The sequence below is a fragment of the Bombina bombina genome, chromosome 5 (assembly GCF_027579735.1).
Source record: "Bombina bombina isolate aBomBom1 chromosome 5, aBomBom1.pri, whole genome shotgun sequence".
Lineage (NCBI taxonomy): Eukaryota > Metazoa > Chordata > Amphibia > Anura > Bombinatoridae > Bombina > Bombina bombina.
In genome coordinates, this window is record NC_069503.1 from 566,756,188 (window position 1) to 566,781,700 (window position 25,513).

At 34.2% G+C, this 25,513-nt stretch overlaps 1 protein-coding gene across 1 annotated transcript in view; it reads left to right on the forward strand.

Annotated features, from left to right (window-relative positions):
* The window catches only part of SEMA5A (semaphorin 5A), a 1,142,184-nt gene that overhangs the window by 599,417 nt on the left and 517,254 nt on the right, over positions 1-25,513 (forward strand). Inside the window, exon 9 of the mRNA XM_053715801.1 lies at positions 7,407-7,561. Within this exon, the coding sequence (XP_053571776.1) occupies positions 7,407-7,561 (155 nt within the window). The remainder of the gene's footprint in view (positions 1-7,406; positions 7,562-25,513) is intronic.

The following is a 25,513-nucleotide window of genomic DNA, read 5'->3' on the forward strand; positions in this document are numbered from 1 at the left end:
TTGAATACTGTAACTATATAGCAAATTCAAAGACTGCTACAGAACCACCTGAAAGAACCAGGCTAAACAACCAGTTCCTAAAGCATAACTCAACATGTTGAGTATCACACTGTACTAGACTCTAAAAACACCCCATTTAATTTAGGGTGACATGCCACATAAAACATAAATAAATCTCCCAGGACATACTTGAAAACGAGAGAAATCTCAATGTATCCTTCCTGGTAAAATATTTTATAAATAAATAAATAATAGAAAACAACATAATAATAAAATATAACTCTAACGAAAAGAAGGGGCATTCAGGGGAGGGATAAATGATAAAACTCACAACCATACATTAAATTGTCACTCTATGCAAAATATATGCAAATGAGTCTATTTCCCTAGTACACATTTTTGTGATGAACCTGCTACCAATAGATGGAGCTATGTTACACATGTCAAGGAACTTTCAACCAACAGATGGCGCTATGGCATGTCACACACAATGTCCATGTATGTGACTGGGGAACGATTACAATTTTTTTTTTTTTTTTAAAAACTGGTTCTTAAACAGCTCTTGTTTATTTTATAGAGTTTAAAACAAAAAAATTATTTGTAATTTTAGTTAATGTATTTGCTTTATGTTTAAGAGTTAACATCTTGATGCTCTAAATATAAACATTAAAATGTTAAGTGCTTGTTTAGAACCAGCAACACAGTATTCTTGAATGTATGGGTTATTAAGTATTTTTTTTTTTTTTTGCGTTGCCCTCTTCTTCCATATTACCAACAACGATTGAACATAATCATTTTGCTGTACAACATGTATGTTGCATTCATTTTGGGTGACTGCCAGTTATGTGAATATGAATAATTGAGGTGTACAAATGATATGGACTTGCAGGGTTTGGCAATCTTGAACCACCCATCCCCCTCAACCTTTTAGTCACACAAGTGATTGTACCTTTTTGTGGGGATTAAATGGTACAGACATATGGACCCTTTGACAGTTGGAAACATATTTGTACCCTATTTACCACTAAATGGTACATATTAGTTCCTTAAGGTGTAATTATGATCCATTGAGGGTACAACCACAGCAGTTGTACCTTAAGTGTTCACAAACGGACCCCAACCGTACCCTTTTTTCTGACAGTGTAAGTGGTTGGCCCTTAGTTAGAATTGTAAGCTTTGCAGGATATATTATAGTGGATTGGACTCCAAGACTTATTAACTTAGAACAGATAGGGCCATGTCCCTTCTTTTCTGTGAAATTTCAGAAGAAAAATCCTGAAAAAGTAAAATCTTTTCTTGTCCTATCATTAGGGGCATTTTTGTTTGTATGTACATATAAGGAAAAGTACTTAACTATTACTGGACTTTTAATATAATTACCATCATGGTCTTTCCTTGGCTGTCCTATTCTATTAGCCCTTTCTTCAAGAATTGGATAATGTTGAGGTTCGATACCTAAGTATTGGGGAAGCTGAGTTGTGAGAAAGTGTATTAAATCAGATGATTCTGGAACCCCTATTATTCTAACATTGTTTCTATGTGAGCGATCTTCAAGCTTATCTAGCCTTAATCACATTAAATTTAAACTCTTCTCTTGTTCTTTTAATATTGATTCTTGTTTATAGTTAGAGTCCTCTAGATTCAACACTCTAGTTTCTACTTCAAATTGTTTGACCTCATTAGATAATACAGCCACATTTTGTCTGATTTGCTTGAACTGTGGCATGACCAGATCAGAAATGTGTTTACCTAAAATTTCTGTTTAGCTGGTATTGCTGGAGGATTTAATTTAGGATTAGAAAATAACCTTTCCATTAGTGACAAAAATAATCAGTGTATAAACAGGAAAAGGGATATTTATCCCAATAGTGTCAATAAACACAAAGGCAAAAAAAAAAGAAAAAAAAAAGAAGAGGAACCACAATATAACAAAGTTATTAAAGTGATAATTTCAAGGATTCAAACCTACATGTGTCTCCATTTAAAAAAAATAGTGCTCTCACTTTTTTTTCTTAAAAATTTCTATTATTTTTCTTCTGAGTGTGAAAATACAAGCTCAACCTTTAAATTCTAATCCAACTAAATCATACAGTTTGGAAGACACTTGTTTCCTAATGCAGTTTATTTAGCAATTTATTTAGAAAACCCAGACCTTTTCAATATACAATACATAGAAATATGGTTATTTTTGCCACAATTTCAACATATCAGATTTAAAGGTAAAATAACCCAAAACTAAAAATGAAGCAGGACAAAATAACCAAGGTTTTCTTATAAGGAAAGAGAAGATGGGCACTAACCTAGTGTTGTCTCCCTTATGGCTACAATCATCTACTGGTTATTACGGATACTCATAATCAATGAGTACTGATGTAGTTCTAAGAAAAAATAAATACTAGGAACATGTGAAACACACAGAAAAGTGTGTAACAAAATATCACTCCACAACATATTAACAGCCCACATTATTATAATATAGTAATGATAGAGATGAGTTAATTACCAAAATGTGGCAAGATGTGTGTATAAAATGTATACTTTATTGACAATAGTTCAATTAAAAATATATATTAAAAACACAAAGAGTGAGTCTCTATCAATAGAAGAGTCTTAAATCCCGGTGTCATTGTATATATAGCTATATTCTAGTTCCACCAGCATTATAATAGCACAGTATTTAGCCACAGCAGGGTAAAATCTGTTAAATATTATACATGAAACCATATTGCAGTGTATTGTATAACTGCTAGATGCTTATAATTGTAACAATTCCACTCAAATTGTTATTAGTTTGTTGCAAATAAATGGGTGAGAAATATATCCCAATCCCTGTATAATAACCAGCTAACACTCGGTGGGGATATGTAACACAGCAGCTGCTAAGGTTGAAATAGTGTGGTGTGTAATTGATAATGGCTAGGAGTAGTGGGTTTTTTTTGGTTTGGATAAACTGCCATCACTAAGATTGTTGATGACAGCTTCTATATGTTATTCTGTATAACAGTGTGAATCACTTAAATAGCATTCATTACAAGGTTTAAACAAAAAAATCTCAACGATTGTGGGGTGAAGAAGTGCTATCAAGCAAGCGTCTCCAAAGCCATACTCTTCATATATACCATATAAATTCAGAGTGCTGATACCTCTAGAAGTATCGTTAAAGCGCTAGGTAAGTTAGGCTGGTAATGGCTGAAAAAAACTTAATGACAATTGAGAAAAAAACCATCACTACTAATGCAAGTTAAAAAAGGAACCCCATGATCCCTGTCCCCCTACATATTTTGCTTAAGGGCTTTATCAAAGGCAGATGCTACCGCCATCTGTGTCCATTATATTATAGACCGAGTCGTTTGAAAGGCAAATTGTATGGTTCTTTGTGATAGGTTATCAAGCTACCACTATATTCAATCAGATGCGATAGGTTTAAAAATGGCATGATGCGAAACTCCTATCGTTAATGTATATTTCAACATATTACAGTAATCTATTTGTCTGCTTATTGCAATAACATGGTAATAGTCAAAACGAATATCTTCTTGAAGTGGTAATGATATTAATTATGTATTCAAATTATACTGCTATGTTAACAGTGTAAAAGACAATTTTATAACTTAACTATTAACTGAATTTATAATAATATTGAGAAGAAGGTGAATTAAAGAAAGAGTGAATGAATAATATTATGTAAATGTGTATGTAATTAATATCAAGACGTGTGTTTTAACGTGAGTAACTAATATAAGAGTGATCAATTATGTTACTATTTACTGAGATATGTTCGAACTGGTACAGCACAATATAAGGGCTTTTTGCAGAAATGAGTTATTGCTTTAAACCAAGACATTCAGTCCTATTAACTAAAGCATGGTAAAACATCTAAGGCCAGTTCTAAAGAGTAACAATTTGTGCCTTAACATGGGATTGTCCATGCCCAAAGATCCTTTCTCTGTTCCAGTCTTCAATTAATCCTTTGGCAGGATTTAAATATTAGAGCCATGCTATTCCTCAAGGAAGTTTTAGGCTAAAAAGCGTAGGAGATTACGTTCTTTTGGAAATTAAACCTCCTTATACAAGACCAGGACCTCATTTATTTACTTCTATGTCAAAAAGAGAGACCTTTTGTGTCTGAGGAAGGTGGTTACGCACCCCAAAGACATCACCAGTATGATTATGGACTTAAAATCTTTTCTTTGCAAAACTATCTTTTTTGGTAATATATATATATAGTATATATATTATATATACACTTATAGTTCAGAAGGGGCACCTCACAGAATGTTTAAATCAATTCCATTTTTTTTATTTTCAATCCATCAGGTTCTCAATTTAATAGTCAAATAAATATAATATGCATACCTCATTTTAGTGTGCTTCACTTTTAATCGTGCTTCACAGACATTGCTCTTTTTACAAATTGCAGGTTTGGGTGGCACACCCTGTGTCGAAGTCTATCTGTGCCATTTTTCCAAAATAAATACACAAATAAACACATGATACACATAATTACATACACAGCCACATGGGGATGATGTTTAGTATTTTTTAGCAGTAAAGTATTTTCTAACTTAAGTATATATATATATATTTTAATAATGCTAATTGCACACTTAATAGACTACAGTTTAGTGTAAAAAAACTTTTTTGTGCACTGGGGAAACAAAACATATTGTGTGACTCAGTTTTATTGCTATAGAACCAAACCAGCAATATCTCTGAGGTACACCTGTGTATGTGTGTATATATATATATACTTGTATAAATATATATAGTATATATATAGATATATATATAAAGTAATATATATATATATATATATATAATATACATATATACTGAAGCAAATATGCCTTTCAAGTAATGTCCTCGCAGCATCTTAGTAAGTAGCAAATGTGTGGTACAAAAGTTTTGCTATTGGCACACCAGTGTCACCGTCTAGATTATAGCCTAGACTTGGGTTGGTGAGAGATATGAGACGCAAAGCAACATAATCTAGTCCACAGTGTCTGAGACAGTGTTGAGCAATATGGAAGTAAGGCAGAGGGAATGTAGGTTGTACGATTCAGCTGACATTTAGAAATTGATATAATATGTATATAATCTACAGTTACCATATTGACCTTTGTTACAAGGTCCAATGGCCTGCACTATATGGGTTTTATGGGTTGTTTTCTCTCCTTTAATTTTAATTTTAATTATTGTTTTTCTTTAGTCTAATTATCTATTCTTACTCTTTTTATAAAATATCTTGTTGTTTCTCATTAATGTTTTCTCAATATGTGCACTACTACATTATATCTATGATGGAATGTGCTATATGTCATCACAATAACACAGTAAATGAAGGAGAAACACCTGAATTGAATATATTTTGTATTTTTAGTGTTTGGTTTGTTACCGAAAGCAACAGTGTGACCTTTTTTTTTTTAATTATTAGGGATGGGGGCCTCTGGTTATTTAAACTCCTAACTTTGTTTGTCTGGTCTGAGGAAGGGGTCTCTCTGGACCTCGAAACGTCACCATAATGCAATACATTTCTTTATATTTTAGATAAATCCAGTTATTTTATGTTAGTAGATTTGTTTTTTGCAATTTATCACCCTGGTATCTGCCTGGATGCAGTGATTGTGCAGTCACTAGGAGGCAGGTGAGGCAGTGCTTTCACCTCTCATATGGGCAAAAATATATAGTATTTTTTTTATTGCTTTAAAAAAAAAAAATTGTAATTCCTTTTCCCCCAGCATTTTTTTCTCACGAACTATATGTTTGTGAAATGGAGAGGCACAATCAGGTCTGCCCACCATTACACAACATGCTGCGCCACCTACTGAGGATGCAAGTGGTTAAGATCATTGCAATGCCCATTAACTGCTTATTTGAGGCAGTCCTATTTGGGCTGAAACAATTCCAGCGAGAGGCATTAGTAAGTGAACATAGGGGTTGGGGCAGGATGTTAAATCATATAAAACAAAACAAAAACGGAAAAAAAACAACTTTCATATATTTTAGTTGCTGTCTTGTGAACCTGCTAGCTTTGGCTAAAGTGAAAAAGAGAGTTTCTGTTCTTCCCTCTAAGTGCAGTGGAATGTGCCACTGTCGACTTCCTGAATCCTTACATAGCAGGAAAAGAGGCACAGAGAGCAGTGTTTCAGCCACATCTTATTAAAGTAAGGTTTTACTGAAAGGGATTCTGTTAGTGAAAATTATAATTTAATGAATGTGGTTTAGTGTTTTATTACTCTTTACAGCAGGGTCGTTTTTGTATTTTGTTTACTCAAACTTTACACCCACTAACTTAGGCAGCTTGCCTCTGTACACTAAATTATAGACTCATTTTCTGAAATCTCTGTAGCTCTGCTGTTTTATTACTTTATAAATGCAGTGCCCCCCCCCCTTGTGTGTGTGTGTGTCTCTCTCTATCTATCCATCTCCTCCTTATTTGTGTTCTCCCCCATGGTCTCTTTCTCTCTCTGTCTCTCTTCCTCCCCCTCTGACTCTCATCCCTTATGTAATGAAATAATCTATAAGCATAATTTGCAGCATTAAAGTAAAAAGTATGTTTTAAACATATTTCTAAATGGGCAATGGATTTCTAGATCTCATAATCAGAGCAAGCAATGTGTTATCTGGCAAGAGTTTCTGTTACAATCCTTTTAGACTAAAATCAGATGTTTACTAAGTTGACCAGTTTCTTCAAGACACCAGTTAAAGGGACATGAAACCCATATGAAACCCATATGCAAATTTTAAATAACTTTACAATTTACATCTAATATCTAATTTTTCTTCATTCTTTTGATTCCTTTGTTGAAAAATCATATCTAAATATGCTCAGTAGCTGCCGATGTGGCTGCACAATAGATACCTCTTTGATTGGCTCACCCATGTGCATTGCTATTTCTTCAACAAAGGATATCTTAAAGAATGAGAGGCGTAGCCTAGCCACTGCCTCACCAGCCTCTGACTCACTGCACGTCACTAGCCTGGATGTGAAGTGGGAAAGCAGATACCCCGCAACTTTGATATATACATTTATACCTCGGTGCTGCAGCAATTTAAGAAATATCCCTGTAAATGGGAAGCACTCATAAGGTTTATCATACCATTCCTGCTTACCTCACCTTGATGCAGCTTTAACCTTTGGTTTAAATAAAGAGTTTTGATTTTACCTTGCTCCCGAGTGCTCAGATCTCTGCTTGCTTGGATTATCATATGTTTATAGTGCTTATTGATGTTTTTCAGGGAAATAATATTCCCCTTTTTTAAGAATATAACATTATATGAAATCTAGTTTCTAGTTGCTGGACCTATAATTACTTCCTTCACATAGTTCCTAGAGTAAACTTACATATGTACAAATAACAATATTGGGGTAATTAATGATAAAAGTATCACCTTTTCAAAAATAGGTGATATGAGAATTAGGTTTCATGAATTTGCTGTATACACATATAATGATTTTTGTATGAATATTTTAAATTCTTTATTTTCTTTTTCAGGCTGTGGAATGGGGACTGTGATGAGTCAAACCAAAACAGCATGCTACAGCAAAGGAAAAAGTAAAGTAAGTTAAAGAATTATTTATTCATATACTAGAATGGGTATATATATTATAAATTATGTTAGGCAGCTTTAGGGTGTACCAATCACAGTTTTATTGGACTAGTACTACTTCTTATGTACAGATATAATTATAATATTTTATAGATACATTTTGTCAAGCCTTGCCAATTTTTTTTAGTCCAAAAATAAAAGGTGAATTTCAGAAAAAATCTGGGTCAGTTACACAAAGCCCTCATACCATTGGGGTTCTGGGAGCTCTGTTATGTTTCTCTTTGATTTATACTCTCAAAAGTTGGTATGATATTGTTCGAGAATTTAAAAGCTAGTTGTAGGAATAAAAACAATATATTTATTAAATTATTTAATATAAAATGGTATCTACTAAATTACTGTACAATAATTATGTATTATAATGATGATGGGGAGCATATCAACCATATTTAATGGCAACCCTGGAAATAGGTGCAGCTGCTTTAAAATACAAGTTAGTTCTTTCCCGTAACCTAACACCTGAAAGATATATATATATATATATAAGAATATATATACAAGAATAAACAAATAGAGTCCAGCACTATTTATCTTTTTTAGCTTTTTTACCTTTGGTCTGTGTGCTCGTTACAATGGCGCTATCAGCAAAAACCCAGAATAGAGATACAGTCCCATGGGGGGTAGTTATCAAGCCGTCAACCTCAAATACGCTGGAATTCCACAGCGTATTTGTGGCGAGGCTGATTCGCCTTAGTTATCAAAGGCTACAGACCGGCAATAGTAGAATTTTGTGACGTAAACTTCGATCCGGCCGGACTCAATCCGACACAGATCGATTCTTACGTCACTCCAGATGTTCCGCACACAAGTGCGGCACAATCTGACTACTTTTGCTAGTTATCAAAAAACTTTTTTTACGGCCCAGCGTACCTGGTTTTCAAACCGCCACCCCTGGAGGGCGGCGGATCCCATAGGAATCAAAGGTGAGTCTGACCATAGCGAAAGTACAAGTTCGCTGCTGCCAGATATCCCATTGATTTCTATGGGAGATGTCTGCAACCTAACACCCTAACATGTACTCCCGAGTCTAAACACCTGTAATCTGTCCCCCCCTACACCGCCGCAACTAAATTAAAAGAGGATTAACTCCCTAAACCGCCGCTCACGGAGCCCACCGCAATCTACTCTATACATATTAACCCCTAAAACCGCCGCTCCTGGAGCCCCACCGCCACCCTACATGATACCTAGTAACCCTTATCCTGCCCCCCCTATAATAAAGTTATTAACCCCTATCCTGCCGATCCCGCAGCCTCGCAGCAAATAAATAGTTTAACCCCTAAACCGCCGCTCCCTGACCACTGGCCGCAACCTATATTAAATTTATTAACCCCTAATCTGCCCCCACTACAAACCGTCGCCACCTATAATACATTTATTAACCCTATCCTGTCCCCCACTACACTACAAACCGCTGCCACTGTAATAAAATTATTAACCCCTAAACCTAAGTCTAACACTAACCCTAACACCCCCCTAACTTAAATATTAATTAAATAAATCTAAATAATATTTCTATTATGAACTAAGTTAATCCTATTTAAAACTAAATACTTACCTTTAAAATAAACCCTAATATAGCTACAATATAAATAATAATTATATTGTAGCTATCTTAGGATTTATTTTTATTTTACAGGTACCTTTCAATTTATTTTAACTAGGTACAATAGCTATTAAATAGTTATTAACTATTTAATAGCTTACCTAGCTAAAATAAAGAGAAATGTACCTGTAAACTAAAAACTAACCTAAGTTACAATTACACCTAACACTACACTATACTTTAATAAATTATTCCTATTTAAAACTAAATACCTTTACCTGTAAAATAAAACCTAAGATAGCTACAATATAATTAATAATTACATTGTAGCTATCTTAGGATTTATATTTATTTTACAGGTAACTTTGTATTTATTTTAGCTAGTTGGAATAGTTATTAAATAGTTATTAACTATTTAATAACTACATAGCTAAAAGAAATACAAAATTACCTGTAAAATAAATCCTAACCTAAGTTACAATTAAACCTAACACTACACTATCATTAAATTAATTAAATAAATTACCTACGAATAACTACAATTAAATACAATTACATAAACTAACTAAAGTACAAAAAATAAAAAAAGCTAAGTTACAAAAAATAAAAAAATAAGTTACAAAACATTTAAAAAAATATTACAACAATTTTAAGCTACTTACACCTAATCTAAGCCCCCTAATAAAATAACAAACACCCCCAAAATAAAAAAATGCCCTACCCTATTCTACATTAAAAAAGTTCAAAGCTCTTTTACCTTACCAGCCCTTAAAAGGGCCTTTTGTGGGGGCATGCCCCAATGAGTTCAGCTCTTTTGCCTGTAAAAGAAAAATACAACCCCCCCCCAACATTAAAACCCACCACCCACATACCCCTAATCTACCCAAACCCCCCTTAAAAATAACCTAACACTAATCCCCTGAAGAATCATCCTACCTTTAGTTGTCTTCACTCAGCCGAGCCATCAGATTGAGCTTGCATTCTATTGGCTGTTCCGATCAGCCAATAGAATGCGAGCTCAATCTGATTGGCTGACTGGATCAGCCAATCGGATTGAACTTGAATCTGATTGGCTGATTCAATCAGCCAATCAGATTTTTCCTACCTTAATTCGGATTGGCTGATAGAATCCTATCAGCCAATCGGAATTGAAGGGACACCATCTTGGATGACATCCCTTAAAGGAGCCTTCATTCGTCGGTAGTCCGTTGGGAAAGAAGGATGTTCCGCGTCGGCGGGATGAAGATTCAAGACCCGGCTTCGAAGATGACCTCGCCCGGATAGAAGACTTCTTCAGCGCCTCTTGGAAGATGACATCGCCCGGATGGAAGATTTCTTCAGCGCCGCTTGGAGGATCACTTCATCGGATGGAAGATTTCTTCAGCGCCCCTTGGATGATCACTTCTGCCGGTCCGAATGTCCTCTTCAGTTCCATCGGTGGCTCGGCTGAGTGAAGACGACTCAAGGTAGGATGATCTTCAGGGGGATTAGTGTTAGGTTATTTTAAGGGGGGTTTGGGGTTAGATAGGGGTATGTGGGTGGTGGGTTTTAATGTTGGGGGGGTTGTATTTTTCTTTTACAGGCAAAAGAGCTGAACTCTTTGGGGCATGCCCCCACAAAGGCCCTTTTAAGGGCTTGGAAAGGTAAAAGAGCTTTGAACTTTTTTAATGTAGAATAGGGTAGGGCATTTTTTTATTTTGGGGGTGTTTGTTATTTTATTAGGGGCTTAGATTAGGTGTAAGTAGCTTAAAATTGTTGTAATATTTTTTAAATGTTTGTAACTTATTTTTTTTATTTTTTGTAACTTAGCTTTTTTATTTTTTGTACTTTAGTTAGTTTATGTAATTGTATTTAATTGTAGTTATTTGTAGGTAATTTATTTAATTAATTTAATGTTAGTGTAGTGTTAGGTTTAATTGTAACTTAGGTTAGGATTTATTTTACAGGTAATTTTGTATTTCTTTTAGCTAGGTAGTTATTAAATAGTTAATAACTATTTAATAACTATTCTAACTAGCTAAAATAAATACAAAGTTACCTGTAAAATAAATTTAAATCCTAAGATAGCTACAATGTAATTATTAATTATATTGTAGCTATCTTAGGGTTTATATTTACAGGTAAGTATTTAGTTTTAAATAGGAATAATTTATTAAAGTATAGTGTAGTGTTAGGTGTAATTGTAACTTAGGTTAGTTTTTAGTTTACAGGTACATTTCTCTTTATTTTAGCTAGGTAAGCTATTAAATAGTTAATTAAATAGTGGGGGGCAGGATAGGGGTTAATAAATTTATTATAGGTGGCGACGGTGTAGGGGGGGGCAGGATAGGGGTTAATAAATGTAATATAGGTTGCGGCAGGGTCAGGGAGCGGCGGTTTAGGGGTTAAACTATTTATTTATTTGCGGCGAGGTGCGGGATCAGCAGGATAGGGGTTAATAACTATTATAGAGGGCGACGGTATAGGGGGGGCAGGATAGGGGTTACCAGGTATAATGTAGGTGGCAGCGGTGTCCGGGAGCGGCAGTTTAGGGGTTAATACATTTATAAGACTTGCAGCGGGGTCTAGGAGCGGCGGTTTAGGGGTTAATACATTTATAAGACTTGCGGCAGGGTGTAGGAGCGGTGGTTTAGGGGTTAATACATTTATAAGACTTGCGGCAGAGTCTAGGAGCGGCGGTTTAGGGGTTAGTAACTTTATTGAGTTGCAGGGGGCTCCGGGGGCACCGGTATAGGGGGTAGAACAGTGTAGTTTAGTGTGAGTGCTTAGTGACAGGCTAGCAAGAAAGCTGTCAAACAGCCGAAGAGCAGCGAGATCGGATAAGTGATAACTCTCACAGTCCGCTGCTCATCGCCCCGCGGCTTTTTAACAGCTTTGCTTGATAACTTAGGCAAATTTTTTCAGGTCCGCGGCGGCGATGTTAGGTGAGCTTAGGCAGGCGTATTGGGCCGGCAAAGGCAGGAAAGTTGACACGTTGATAACTACCCCCCCATATGTTGAAAGTAACAGCACCACTGCATCAATATTCTTAAAGGTGAATTATTTATTTATTGGTGATATCACAACCATTAAAACAGCGACGTTTCGGACCTACATGGTCCTTAATCATGCATAGTTTAAAAGCAGTAAAACACACATTTAAAAAGGGTGATTGAACCAATCAAATTTCAGCTCACATTATTAATTGAATTTAATAGAAAAATAGAAAAAGTAAATACTTGTATTGTCATACCGGGATAGGTATGGGTTAATTCAATTAATAATGTGAGCTGAAATTTGATTGGTTCAATCACCCTTTTTAAATGTGTGTTTTACTGCTTTTAAACTATGCATGATTAAGGACCATGTAGGTCCGAAACGTCACTGTTTTAATGGTTGTGATATCACCAATAAAGAAATAATTCACCTATAAGAATATTGATGCAGTGGTGCTGTTACTTTCAACATATGGACTATATATATATATATATATATATATATATATATATACACAGTATCTCACAAAAGTGAGTACACTCCTCACATATTTGTAAATATTTTATTATATCTTTTCATGTGACAATACTGATGAAATGATACTTTGCTACAATGTAAAGTAGTGAGCGTACAGCCTGTATAACAGTGTCAATTTGCTGTCCCGTCAAAATAACTCAACTCACAACCATTAATGTCTAATCCGTTGGCAACAAAAGTGAGTACACCCCTAAATGGAAATGTCCAAATTGGGCCCAATTAGCCATTTTCTCTCCCCGGTGTCATTTGACTCGTTAGTGTTACAAGGTGTCAGGTGTGAATGGGGAGCAGGTGTGTTAAATTTGGTGTTATCACTCTCACACTCTCTCATACTAGTCACTGGAAGTTCAACATGGCATCTCATGGCAAAGAACTCTCTGAGGATCTGAAAAAAAGAATTGTTGCTCTACATAAAGATGGCCTAGGCTATAAGAAGATTGCCAAGACCCTGAAACTGAGCTGCAGCACGGTGGGCAAGAGCATACAGCAGTTTCACAGGACAGGTTCCACTCAGAACAGGCCTCGCCATGGTCGACCAAAGAAGTTGAGTGCACGTGCGTCATATCCAGAGGTTGTATTTGGGAAATAGACATATGAGTGCTGCCATCCTTGCTACAGAGGTTGAAGGGGTGGGGGTCAGACTGTCAGTGCTCAGACCATATGCTGCACACAGCATCAAATTGGTCTGCATAGTTGTCGTCCCAGAAGGAAGCCTCTTCTAATGATGATGCACAAGAAAGCCTGCAAACAGTTTGCTGAAAACAAGCATACTAAGGACATGGGTTACTGGAACCATGTCCTGTGGTCTGATGAGACCAAGATAAACTTTTTTGGTTCAGATGGTGTCAAGCGTGTGTGGCGGCAACCAGGTGAGGTGTACAAAGACAAGTGTGTCTTACCTACAGTCAAGCATGGTGGTGGGAGTGTCACTGCCTTGCTAAAGAAGCTGAGGGTAAAGATGATGGACTGGCTAAGCACATCTCCAGACCTAAACCCTATTGAGCATCTGTGGGGCATCCTCAAACAGAAGGTGGGGGAGCGCAAGGTCTCTAACATCCACCAGCTCCGTGATGTCGTCATGGAGGAGTGGAAGAGGACTCCAGTGGCAACCTGTGAAGCTCTGGTGAAAACCATGCCCAAGAGGGTTAAGGCAGTGCTGGAAAAATGGTGGCCACACAAAATATAGACACTTTGGTCCCAATTTGGACATTTCCACTTAGGGGTGTACTCACTTTTGTTGCCAACGGTTTAGACATTAATGGTTGTGTGTTGAGTTATTTTGAGGGGACAGCAAATTTACACTGTTATACAGGCTGTACACACACTACTTTACATTGTAGCAAAGTGTAATTTCTTCAGTGTTTTCACATGAAAAGATATAATAAAATATTTACAAAAATGTGAGAGGTGTACTCACTTTTGTGAGATACTGTGTATGTGTATATATATATATATATATATATATATATATATATATATATATATATACATACACACACACACACACATACTATATCTGTGTATATATATATATGTGTGAGTGTGCATATATATATATATATATATATATATATATATATATATATATATATATATATATATATATATATTTATATACATATATTAGGGATTTTTACAGAGACAGAGAGATTTTGGGAAAAACTGAGGAGACCACATGTTTTTATTTAAGGGAGATTATCTTTGGTTGATATTATCTGCAACATATTTTTTCTCTGCAGGTTATAGTTATGCACTTTATTCAAATACCAGTAGACAAAGTTTGTGATTAATTACATTTCCAGAAATTGCACGCTCATTTATAATTGCAGTGAAGAATTTTGCACCAACTGGTTCATCCACTCTTATTTCTTGCAAGAGCTGTATTTACACTAATGAAGGCATGTAGATTTGTTACCTACACACTCTATTTTGTTTAATAAACCCCAGAAATAAACAGAGTTGTTTTGATAGTAACTTTTTTTTTCTCATCAGGAAGGAAACCTAATTATAGTAACTTTTAAACAAAGAGAATTTAAAAAATGAATAAAGATCGAAGCATTCATTTCCTCTTAACATTTCAGCTAAATATATTTATTTCTACCAGTATTTTTTTTTAAAGATACATAAACGAGCAAAAAGAAAATAATTGAATGTGTTAGAGCTTTTTATTATTGTACTGTACTTACAAATAACTAAGCATTTAACTCTTGGAAAGGGGTTACATTTATTGTTAAAGTAAGCTACAGAGAAGCAATGCACTATGGGACCTAGTTAAACACATCTTGTGAACCAATCAGGCATGTCTTTGTATTCACCAATCACCATATGGGCTCCCAGCAGTCCATTGCTGCTTTTACCTAGTTATGGTTTTCAACAGAGGATACTAAAAGAACAAAGTACATTTTATAATAAAAGTAAAATGTCTTATTTCAACCATGAAAGTTAACATGTTTTGGCTTCTACGTTCCTTTAATTATATTTGTATGGAGATTTTAGAAATCCCATATTTTAAATTTAACCAGATAAGGAAACTTTTTCCACTATAGGTCCTAGCTATATAAGTATATGTCCATAGTATATAAGTTATTTTAAGAATTATCACATTTTGCTTTATTATTCATCAAAGGTCCATTTCAGCAATTTATGGTCTTGACTGAGATGGTTTAAAGTTGAATTTGTCAGTAAATACTTAATGAACTAATAAAAAATAATAATAATCATAGTTTGTTATATTTAGTCTCTTTGGCTTTAAAATCAAAGTGTGCAAGTTTTGATTTTTCCGCCTTACTTTGATAATACAAAAAAATACTCAGCTTTTAAATGAAATAGTTTTGACTTAAAGGGATACTAAACCCATTTTTTTATTTAATTATTCAGACAGAGCATGCAATTTTAAGCAACTTTCTAATTTACTCCTATTATCAATTATTCTTTGTTCTCTTGTTTTTTGTTTTTTTTTTAAAAGAAGGAACGTGAAGCTTAGGAGCCAGCCCATTTTTGTTTTTGTAATTTTCCCTATGGGCCTTGCACCCAGACCTGTCTGGGGTTAACTGCCTGGGACTCTGGGGACAGTGCAGCTTCCTGCGAGTGCTATTGAGCACCCAGGGCTGTGCATGTTGCAGTGTCATGGGATGTGTACCCTGGCCAGTCTGAGAGTGCATTAAATATATATATATATATATATATATATATATATATAAATGCTTTTTGTAAGCCATTACAACCTTTATCAAGAGTAAAAACCACTTGACTTACATATATAATATGACAGGAAAATCAATAAGAAACATTTCAGAGATTTTTTCAAGAGATTGCTTACAGTCGTTTTAACAGACGCAAACAATATCAATAGCCAATACAAATGTAAAGTAGCATGAATCATTTTTAATGATGACTGTGTTTAAATAAAGTTTTTTGCACTTAATCAATCTCATCATTTCATATGTGTGCCCCCAATAATTTCATGTCATTTTGAGTCATTTTATAATTATCCTTATTTCAACTGTCCAAACACATTATTTTTCATTATTATCATACCACAAAGTAATCAGCCAAGAAATATTATTTAAAAAACTGTTTTCAAATCCTTTAGTCCCTATTTTTTAGAAAAGATTAAAAGTTGTTCAACAGCTGTATTGATGAATTGCAATTATGCTATAAAATTGTCTTCATAGATGGGCATCTTAACCCCTTAGTGAGCAGACCATTTTTCAATTTTCTTACCCTTAAGGACCTGGGCTATTTTTAATTTTTTTGCGGTGTTTGTGTTTAGCTGTTTTTTTCCTTTTACTCATTTACTTTTCCCACACATATTATACAGTTTTTCTCACCATTAAATGGACTTTCTAAAGATACCATTATTTTCATCATATCATATAATTTACTATAAAAAAATTATAAAATATGATGAAAAAATGGAAAAAAAACCCACACTTTTTCGAACTGACCCCCAAAATCTGTTACACATCTACAACCACCAAAAGTTATAGGGCAATAAGTACAAGTAGCACTTTGCTATTTCAAAACCATTTTTTTCTTGAAAATTAGCCATTGTTACATTGTAACACTGATATCTGTTAGAATTCCCTGAATAAACCTTCACATGTATATATTTTCTTTTAGTAGACACCCCAAATTATTGATCTAGGGCCATTTTGGTATATTTCATGCCAATATTTCACTGGCAAATACGATCAAATAAAAAAAAACTCCCTAACCCTCCCCCTCTACCTATTTCCCACTGTCTTGGGTACTGGCAGCTGTCTTCCACTACCCAGTTTGCCCCCCAAAAAATGCTTTTTTTTTTTTTTTTATTTCTAAATAAAAGTTTTCTGTAGTGTAGCTGCCCCCCTCAATACCCTATCCCCCCCCCTCCAGATCCCTTGTCCAACATTAAATTCCCCCCTCCCTCTGCGTCATTCACACATAATTGAAATGTGTTATGCAATGTGTTATGCAAATGCGGCCCACGTATTACTGTTTGCGGCAAGAGCCGTGCTATTATACCCAGACAATCCCTAAATGATCAGCGACGTACAGGGTATGTCACGGTCATTAAGGGATTAAGCTTAACTGTGTAGCACATTGCAGGGTACAGGTTCTGAATTTTGCAGGATGCTTTTAGCCTTTTTCAGAAGAAAAATATAAGCAAAATAAATAGTGAAAATCAGGGGTCAAGTTGAGCAGGAATGCATGGGAATGGAGTGCATGCACTATTTTTGCAAGTGGAACTATGTTCCTATTGGAAGGAGAACAGAAATGCTTCAGTACACACTGCTGCTGCTGCTGGTGGGAGGAGCTGGAGCACAGTCTGGTTAGAGGGATAGTGAGATCCTCTAATAATGGGCAGTATCACTTCCTACAATGTACTAAATGCAATCCTATCAGCGGTCCTGCTGTGTGGAACACACTGTGCTTACATTTCTGTGGCTTGCTCTGGGGTTATTTAGCTCTACTCAACAGAAATAGGACTATTGCACCTTAAGGGGGTGAGACTCTGTGACAGAGTCTCTGGCCAAAGACAACTATTCAAATCTTGATTGAATTTAATTTGCTTTAATTAACCAAAGTGAATAGATCATATACATATGAATATAGTGTGTTTGTATAAAACAATATTAATTGTGAGTGGGGTGTAAGTCTTGTTGAGTTCCCACACTTTGTTTTGTAGGACTTGACCCCTGTTGAAAATACAATTGATAAGTTTATATGCTTTAAAAAGAAAGTATTCCTTATTGTTATATTTATTATTACATTATTATATATTTTTTGTCTTCATTTCTTTCTTCTTTTACTTTTCTGTTTTTGGATTCCCCAATCATTGAATAGTTTTTCATTTCAGACATAAAGTCTGACATGTAATCCAAAATTTTAGCAAGAGCTGCCTCTGGGTTTAAAAGTTATGAGAATTTGATAAATTGCAATCAATGTGAAACTTGCTCATGGCTACACCGTTGTGTTTTAGCAAAACTACTATACAAATATTAAACTGTAATGCAACATCAAGATGATATTTGATTTTCTTAGTAACAGAAAGTAAATGGTTATAGCAGCCAAAGCTGAAAAAAATATATAATGGAGTTTTAACTGTCAAGCAATAGACTTGCAATGCTTATGATTAGATTTCTCTGTGTAACTAGCAGCAAAGCAATCATCTCTATTGCACAGAGCTGTATATTTTTCGAGATTAGTTTCCTGAGTATGTATGAAGGTCACAGTTTCCTGCCTAGCTAGAAATAGTTATTCCCAACTCAGTAAATTGCCTTAAAGGGACAGTCTAGTCAAAATTAAACATTCATGATTCAGATAGGGCATGCAATTTTAAATAACTTTCCAATTTACTTTTATCAGCAAATTTGCTTTGTTCTCTTGGTATTCTTAGTTGAAAGTTAATACTAGGTATGCTCATATGCTACTTTCTAAGCCCTTGAAGGCCACCTATTATCTGAATGCATTTCACAATTTTTTCACAGTTACAGGGCATTAGTTCATGTTTGACATATAGATAACATTGTGCTCACGCACATGTAGTAACCTAGGAGTCAGCACTGATTGGCTAAAATGCAAGTATGTCAAAGGAACTGAAATAAGGTGGCAGTCTGCAGAGGCTTGGCTAAATAACCATGTTGGTTATGCAAAATTGGGGATTATCTATCTTTTTAAACCATAACAATTCTGGAGTAGACTGTCCCTTTAAATATACACTTGGCAACCTGATCACCCAAGAATTGTAACTGGTTCTCAGCTCAGTAGAGTCTAACTAGATGTTATGCACATTACTTGATATATATTCATTTGGGTAATGTTGCATGTAAAATCACAATGCTCAGACTTCAGGAGTATGGGAAATATATAATCCGCTGTCTGAGAAAAAGATAAAATTATTTTGTTGCATAACAATGCAGACTATCAATATGTTTGTAGTTGTATTGTTAATTATATTAAAGTGTTTTAGAAAGATATCTCATCAGCTTTTTAATTTCCCAGATTACTAAACTATTTTTTAAACCTTGGTTGCTAAACTTGACTGTTATCTTTTAAAACTTTTAATGAAATTTAGCTTTTTATTATTATCTCAAACATACAACAATTATAGAATCTCTGAAAACAAAGATAAGAAGACTGTTGTCTGATTCCCATGAAATGTCAGCTTCTTTTTACATTTGTTTGTATTTTTTCATTGTAAAATCGGTGCATTTTATGCATAGTCAAGCACAAATATTTTCAACAAATTAAAAGAAGGAATAAAAAGATTTAGACAAACTAATTTAACATTTTGCTTAAAGGGATATTAAACCCCAAAAAATTATTTCATGATTCAGACAGAGAATATAATTTTAAACAACATTCCAATTTACTTCTATTATCTATTTTGCTTCATTATTTAGATATCCTTTATTAAAGAAATAGCAATGCACATGGGTGAGCCAATGACATGAGGCATCTATGTGCAGCCACCAATCAGCAGCTACTGTGCCCATCTAGATATGCTTTTCAGGACAGAATATCAAGAGAATGAAGCAAATTAGATAATATAAGTAAATTAGAAACTTATTTTAAATGGTATTCTCTATCTGAATCATGAAAGAAAAAATAGGGTTTAATGTCTCTTTAAGTAATGAAAAACATAATTCTATCTTTTCACAGTGTAGTATAGCAAATGTAAAATAAATAAAGCTGAATATGTATTGCACTAATCTTAGTGTACTATATTACTATAATTAAAGGGACATGAAACCCAAAAGTTTTCTTTCATGATTCAGATAGAGAATACAATTTAACCAACTTTCTAACTTACTTCTATTATATAATTTGTTTAATTCTCTTGGTATCATTTGTTGAAGGAGTAGAAATGCACTACTGGTTTCTAACTTGAACACATGGGTGAGCCAATGATAATCGGTATATATATATATATATGCAGCCACCCATCAGCAGCTAGAACCTAGGTTCTGCACTGCTCGTGAGCTTACCTAGATAAACCTTTCAGCAAAGGATAACAAGAGAAGGAAGCAAATTAAATTACAAGAGTAAATTGTAAAGTTGTTTAAAATTGTATTATCTGAATCATGAAAGAAAAAAATTGGGGTTTCATGTCCCTTTAACTCTCAAATAATCAATTTGACCTTTTGACAACTCAGAAACCTGCTGAGTTTAACTGACTCCTCATCCAATATGCTTAAACTGTTTTCTGATTGGCTGGAAAACTTTTTTTCTTCAAAAAAGAAACAACAATATATTAAAGTCTTGAATCTTGAATATATAATACAACGGTCATTTAAAATAAAACTCAGTCATGGAGATGGGCAAGGCATCAGTCAGTCTCGATAATTTTATTTTATAAAGTTTATAGCAGCTCCCTGGATCCCAGTTCACCATGTCATGCAGGACCAGCTTCCCTTTCTTTGCCACTAATGGCTGCTTCATGCAATGCTTTCTGGGAGATGTAGTTTTCTCTCTTCTAAAATATATCGCTTTAACAGTTATGCAGTAAAACATTATCATGGGGATTTCATATTTGATTTCTTCTTTGCCTTATTAATCTTAACATGATGATTTAAAAAAATACTGATAATTTCAGAAATAAAATGCTGTAGTGCATGCGTAATATTTACAGTAGTATCTCTTGTAAACTAGGTATCAAATCGCATAATGGATCACAACACAATTTCTAACAAGGACATAACCAGTAGACATGTGCAGTTATCACTTTTATTTAGCAACAAATACCGAATATGGCCGCCGCTAGCGTCACTGGCTCAGCCGGGATTCTCCCTGTGAACACACAAAGATCTTAGTTTGCATATATCTTTGTGTGTTGAACTTTCACAAGAAGAAATCGTTATAGAAACCAATAGAGTGCTAATTATCAATATTAAAACCAACAAGATAGATACTCATACATAAAAGTGAATGGATACCACCAACCATAAGGTTTAAAGCAAAGGGGAATAAACAAGACCAATGGATCTAGATCTATAGTATCAAAGGCTAATCAAGTTTGAGGGGATATCAAATATTTAATAGATAAAATTAACAATATGGAACATTATAAAGATACATCAAGATAAAAACAAGATAATTACTCAGGATAAAATTATTCAGGATAAAATTAATCAGGATAAAATTATTAAAGACCTTGGATATAATCTATCCTAAAGTAAATTCAGAATACAGTTAATAACTATGATAAATAAGAATTACATGTAATTATGTCAGAGACCATCAGAATTTTTTTTTAAAAATAAATAAATTATATTGGAAATAGAAATATCTATGAATCAATACCGGTATGATTGGGAGAAAAAAGTGTGTGTATAGTGTAAAAAATAGTGCCAAAAATTGGTGTCAAATTCCTGTGTTAATACCAAATAAATCAAAAAATAAAAAAGTTGGGTGAACAAAGTGATCAAAATCCAAAATAAAACAGTGTACGATCAGTAGATATAATACAAAAAGAAAAAGTATGTGTAAAAAAAGATGGTTAAGTCCTAAATAGTGATATGAAAACAAGTATTATGAAAAAAACGCATGGAAATCCTAATTAGGATAATCCCAAACAGATGAACAAAATGTTAAAACATTAGTATATCCAAATTGATGCAAAGTTTATCCAAATTGGGTGAATAATAAAAAAATCCAAATGATTCAAATGCAAAGTTCTTCTGGTGTCCAAATGTAATTATAGAAAGTCACAATTGCATAAATGATTCCTGCGTCCAAATTCAGTACCAAAATGAACAATGACCTAAAGAAAGGAAAAGAAACAAGCGATATACAAATTGTATTTGGGGTAGAGTCTAATGGTTAATTAACTCACCCAAATAAAGTGGTCCTGGGGTAATATTGAGCCTCACTAATCCTGGTTAGAACTCCGTCTACGCGTTTCAGCCCTTAGGGCCTTTTTCAAGACATAGTGAGGCTCACAGTTTACTAACCTTATAAACAGTAGAATGAAGGGGGCGACCTATGTAAATGGCGCCAAACAATTGCACAAATAGATTCCTAGCTCCGGCCGCTCTTGCGGCAAAATCTCACGTCACTTCCGGTTAGTGCTGATTGACATAATTTCCGGTACTTCCGGTTAAACTATTCCCGGTTGCTCAGAAGCCATATATGTTATGGGCATTAGGAAATTGGCAACTATCTAACCTAATGTACCATATACCGCCGCTAATGCCAGGAGTTGGGAGTTTGTTAACTTACCAATAAATATAACATGAATGTTAATAAAAGGGGAAAAAATTATATTATATTAAATAGGGATGGTGAATCTATAGAAATAGATTTAAAATAGATGATGTACCTATCTTATTATTCAATTTGATAGGATAAATTAGTAGCTATATAATTACTAGATGAAAAAAAATATAGAAAAAATATATAGAAAAAAAAATAAAAAAATATATAGAAAAAATATAGAAAAAAATATGGAAAAAAATAATAAAAAAAATATATATATTTGGGAGAACAAAAAGAATTCTCAAGGTAAGATGCCTCGAGCATATGAAGAACATAGAAGCTGGAGCCCTAAAAACACCTCTAATTAAACATTTCACAAATGTGCACAACAAAGGTCCATCACAATTTTTTATCAAAGCAATTGAGCAAGTAACAGTAGGTCCCAGGGGAGGGAGCAGACTGCTGGAGCTAAGAAAAAGAGAGACCTTCTGGATCCACGCTTTGAAAAGCTTGGATCCAGGGGGACTAAACAAAGATATAGATCTGGCGGCTTTCTTATAAATAAGAAACAACCAGAAAATAAAATAGCAGTGAAAAGTCCAATAAAAATTAAAAGAAGAGAAAACAGAATAAAAACATAGGTAAAGAGAGAGTTCAACTGGTTTTTACACATGCAAAGAATTTTGAGGCAAAAATATAGGTTCATACACATAGGTTCAGGAGTGAGTATAACAGTATCCTAGCTGCAAATAATATACTCACATAAGTATAGGAAATGTTTTTACTAAAAAAGTTTTTATCGAATGTGAAGTTGTTTCAAAGTAAGAAACAGATAGGAAGGCTATTTGCAGTGAAAAGTGTATTAAAACTTGAAGTGGTTTTGTAAATATATCACACACAAAAAATCTCTTTCAAGGGATTTAACAAAATAAATTTTAGTTTAGCTTATTGAGGGGAGAGTGATATCGTTCTTTAGTACATGAATTTGCCCTTAGAACGGATCACTTAAATCACACCAGTGCCCAGATCAAATATGGAGGCAGGCACTAGAGACGATGCTACATGTGTACAAATAGGAGGCTTAGGGGGGGCATACCCTACCTCTGATGAAGTGACCAATCGTGTCACGAAACGCGTCAGGCCGAGTTCAAACAACGAAGTGCTACTGCACTACCTGCTAAGGACCCAGATTCACTTGTGATCAATACAACCAGCCAGAGTGGTTTAGCATACGGTTTCTTACTATAACCGTTCACACATGCTGTTACATTGCATTTGCTCTGGCAGAAGCGGTTTTTAAATAAGTGACTTTTTATGGAAAGTATATATTTTTTATGGAAATTTTATATGACTTTTATATGATTTGTGTCTCTGAATAAAACACCCTTTTAGAACTTCAAGGTGTTTGACACATATATTCATTCAACCCACTAATCAATAACATTTGCAAGAGACTTTTCCTCCAAGATACATGTTACAGCCCCCCCCCCCCTTTCTAGAAGTGGTTAAGTTTCTGCCGGAGAGGTGAGGACTGTTCAGGAGGAGTGAAAGACAGGTCGCAGTCGCAAAGGGATTTGATTGCCTTCCCTAGTGGATATTCACCACTCAAAGTCTTATCTATACCTCATATGGTTGAGGTGGAAACACGTGAGTTTGCATTTGTCACTGTTTTGTAACCATCAAACAAGTGTCCAGACATACTACACCAGGAGTTTTTCTCTGCTGTGCGCCCCTCCCTCTTCTGTTTCAGATATTTTTGTCCTAAGGAGCTTCCCTGTTTACAGGGGGACTTCTCTCACCTTTGGGAAAAGGCTGCAGGTGGAATTGAATGACTCTCATTTCCTCCAAACACTAACATTGGTGTCACTGGAAGAAAACAAAGGGAGCCCTATACACATAAGACTATACTGGTATATTTAATACAAATTGGGACTGTCCAGGTTCATAGCGCTGTATCACACTGTCTTTACATATATATATATATATATATATATATATATATATATATATATATATATATATATATATATATATATATATATACTTGCTTAGATATAATTTTAATTTTGGTTTAACCATGAAAATAGCTTTTCCAATGCAGCAATCAGAAATCTATCTCCTACTGATGAGTTCTAAAAAGAACAAAACAGGCTTGTCTAGTGAGTGATTTCTGGTTTGCTGTCATATTCCTGTTTAAAAGGATCGCTGTGTTAAAACAGTATTTTTGAAGCAAAAAAAATGAGAATTTGCATACCTAATTTGCATATCTTACCCACAATTCTCTTGTGCATTGGAAACATTGCATATTAAGAATTTCTGGGGGAAAGCAAGCGGGGATACTTGCTTAGATGTACTAATTTCCTATGCAAATATTTACATTGATTTAATTTTGAGACATGGAGGATTTTAATTTCAGTTTTTTATCTCCCCCCCCCCCCCATAATTTTAATGAATTTTGGTTTAACCATGAAAATAGCTTTTCCAATGCAGCAATCAGAAATCTATCTCCTACTGATGAGTTCTAAAAAGAACGAAACAGGCTTGTCTAGTGAGTGATTTCTGGTTTGCTGTCATATTCCTGTTTAAAAGGATCGCTGTGTTAAAACAGTATTTTTGAAGCAAAAAAACTGAGAATTTGCATACCTAATTTGCATATCTTACCCACATTTTCTTGTGCATTGGAAACATTGCATATTAAGAATTTCTGGGGGAAAGCAAGCGGGGATACTTGCTTAGATGTACTAATTTCCTAGGCAAATATTTACATTGATTTAATTTTGAGACATGGAGGATTTTAATTTCAGTTTTTTATCTCCCCCCGCATAATTTTAATGAATTATATATATATATATATATATATATATATATATATATATATATATATATATTTGTATAAATTGATGGTTATGACAAATAGATAGAAACGTATGGATTTTAGGCTCAATATTCTCCAGGACTTAAATACAATCATATGTATATGATAAATGAAAAATTACAAACAAATTACAAATTTGGAAGATCATTCTTAATATCTTTATTTTTAAAAATATCTTTATTTTTAAAAAATATATATTAAAAAATGTATATATATGCACATCTAACTAAGTGCTCTATCAAAGAGCACCCAATATAATATATATTATACTACGAGACCAAACTATG